This window comes from Aegilops tauschii, chromosome 6 (genome assembly GCF_002575655.3).
Source record: "Aegilops tauschii subsp. strangulata cultivar AL8/78 chromosome 6, Aet v6.0, whole genome shotgun sequence".
Classification (NCBI taxonomy): domain Eukaryota; kingdom Viridiplantae; phylum Streptophyta; class Magnoliopsida; order Poales; family Poaceae; genus Aegilops; species Aegilops tauschii.
This window is the reverse complement of record NC_053040.3, coordinates 55,402,778-55,405,676: the sequence shown is the minus strand read 5'-3', so window position 1 is coordinate 55,405,676 and position 2,899 is coordinate 55,402,778. Positions and strand designations below refer to the sequence as shown.

At 47.8% G+C, this 2,899-nt stretch overlaps 1 protein-coding gene across 1 annotated transcript; it reads right to left on the bottom strand.

Annotated features, from left to right (window-relative positions):
* Positions 1-1,140, bottom strand: LOC109771419 (BTB/POZ and MATH domain-containing protein 2-like). Its single transcript, XM_073500618.1, has 2 exons — positions 718-1,140; positions 1-567 (listed from the first exon to the last, which is right to left on the bottom strand). The coding sequence occupies exons 1-2, from the start codon at positions 1,138-1,140 to the stop codon at positions 1-3; spliced, it is 990 nt and encodes a 329-aa protein (XP_073356719.1).
* Between the last annotated feature and the right edge of the window lie 1,759 nt (positions 1,141-2,899).

Below are 2,899 nucleotides of genomic sequence, written 5' to 3'. Positions count from 1 at the left end.
TCAGAGTTTCAGCAAACCAAACTTGGAGAGCAGCCGCTTGAGAAGGGAGGGACTACGGGTCCCGGTTATCTGCCCCAGGCCACCAGCCGCGAAAGTTGCGTGTAAACTTGGGTCGGCTTTGATGAACTCCAAGCAGGCCTCCTTTAACCCGAAGCACCGTCTCCGCTCAGCCACGGCAAAGATGTCTGCCACAGTTTCTGCGCATATGAAACTGGCTAACTTCTCTTCACAGATCGATTTGAGCCTCTGGAGATCATATCTTTCCGCAGCTTCAAGGAACTGCAGCAGCCGAGGTGCATATATAATTTCATGGCCATCGTATGCTTCCATGTCAACAAATTCAGGCACTGCATCAGTGTAGATGAAAGTCAGCAAGCTCCCGAAGACTTCTGCTTTCATGTCGGTTATCTTGACGACACTCGATTCATTCATGGCACCATAGAGCTGTGCCTTGAAGATGGAGGATCTGGCTGCAAGCACGCACCGGTGCGCAACGAACTTCTCGCCGCCAACCTCAAACGTAATGTCAGCACCCTCCTTGCTCAGGAGGAGATCGGCAAAATGGCTCTGCAAGTCGGACGGTGGTGACAGTTCATTGAACGGAAGAGCGCTGGTGCCGACGCCCTGCTCCTTGGTATTCCCATCCGACTTGAGCACAACAAGGTCACACCGGAGGACGAAGCGGTCGTGCTTGAGATGCTTTGATCTTTCAAAAACCTCCCTTTTCATGAATCTAAACCGACCATGATGGCCATGAACATCATGGCGTTCAGAGAAGAAGACAGGTTCGCTTTGGCGGATGTGCTTTGACACCCGCAACTCAGGCTGGTCGATGAAACTGAAGACATACTGAACCTTCACGCTGTGATTGATATCGTCGTCAAGGACAAGGAAAACCGATATAAATTCTTCATCTTCCGAGTTATCGCCATTAGGGCTGTAGTCGATGGTCCAGCGACGGCCGCCAACAATGAATGGACGAGACTCGATCCACTCGCCGTTGGGAGTCGTCTCTTTGGTGCGCGAGTAGCCTTCAACGATGAGCAGGTGGTACCCGCTGTCGGCGCCAGAGTCGACGGCCGACTTGGTGGAGGCGCACAACATGCCATCGGCGACGAGAGATGCGCCAGCGAAAGCCATGCCGGACAAATTAAGCTCGAATAGTAGACGCCCGCGACAAAGTTTGGCCCTCTATTTCTTTCGTTTCTATCAAGTTCAGACTCACGGTAGAATTTCACCCCATAGTGCAGGTATATATATACACGCACGGACCCTGGTTTTTTTCCGATAAAGGACATTTCATTGAAAAGATATATCGAGGTGATACAATCGCATCGAAAGAAAGTCCGGCCTCTGCATAGCTAGATGCACACAGCCAAAAAAATCCAGAGTACCCTAAAAGCAAAAAATAATTTGATACAATGCCAATAAAAAAACATGTCCAGCCTAAGGAGTGGCAGATCCTATCTGTAGGTCACACCGCCATCCATGGGGGTAGAAAACCTCCCTGGCCGTATGCTCCAGCCGTGTAGACGTCATCATAAAAAGGTCTCTGTCCTCCAGCCTCTGCAGGATAGACCAAGTACGGAGCCATCGTGTACACACATGAATAACCTGCATAGGAGATGAGACACATTTGTTATTAAAAATCACATCATTCCTGGTAAGCCACAGTGCCCAGCATAAAGCCGCCGCTCCCACAAGAATATGTGCAGAAATTGTTTATCAATACCCCGCAACCAGTTGCCGAACATGTTCCGTGCACTACGTGGTGGGTATAGATTCGAAGCTACTTGAACTATGGCCCAAACTGCCCGAGCGAACTTGCACTCAAAAAATAAGTGTTTAATAGACTCATCATGTTGGCAAAAGACACATGTCTTGAAACCATGCCAGTTTCGTCGTGCCAGATTGTCTCTAGTTAGGATGACTCCTCTGTTAAGAAACTAGAGGAAAATCTTCACTCTTAGAGGGATTTTGAGCTTTCACAATTTCCTGTTATCAACTGGAACATCACAATGAACCATTGCATCATACATGGATTTTACTGAAAATTTACCATTATGATGCAAGTTCCATCGAAAAATGTCCGGCTCACCTGGTTAGGAGCCGAGCCGGACAACTAAGTACGTAACCAAAACAGACTAGGACCCTTTTTTTTGCGATCAAAACAGACTAGGACCCGATCATAACAAACCAATACGGACTAACTTGGATAGTACTAGTATACTACGAATAACCAACTACCTAATCTACTAGTAGCGTAGTCTAGACCAGTCCGTACAACACCGATCACGTTTAGACCTATACAGACTCCTACACGTGCTCCTGAACAGTACACATACCCGATTAGGCAAGAGGACCTTGAAGATATATATGATCATTTTTCGTAGTTATCTTCTTTTTTAGGAAAGGAGGTTGAAATCCCTAGCTCTGCATCACTGTGATGCATACTATTATAGCGTGATGATTTCTATGTAAAAAGGATACTCCGAGTAGATGATGAGGATGCTTGATGTATGACACTTAGTTGATCATATATAGGAGCATACTATACTTACACAGTTACACTTCTGTATCGAATAATGTTGTGGAAAATTCTAGCTATACGAAACTGATTTATATGTCCCGAACAAAGATAAGATATAGTAGTAAGTCAGATCTGAACTGTTGCAGGCGACGAGGGGGGTGACCTTTCCCACGTTGATCAGCGGGTAGGAGACCGCTTCTGGGCGTTATGCGACGACGCCGGCGCTGCGGAAGACGAGGACGGGGATTCCGGCAGCGAAGAGTCACCGTCGAGTTCGCCGACGCCATCCGATGCGATTTGCGAGGCGTTTCGAGTGGGCTACTCTGAGAAGGATGTGGCGAGGCTCGTCGACTTGGCGATCCCCCTAGA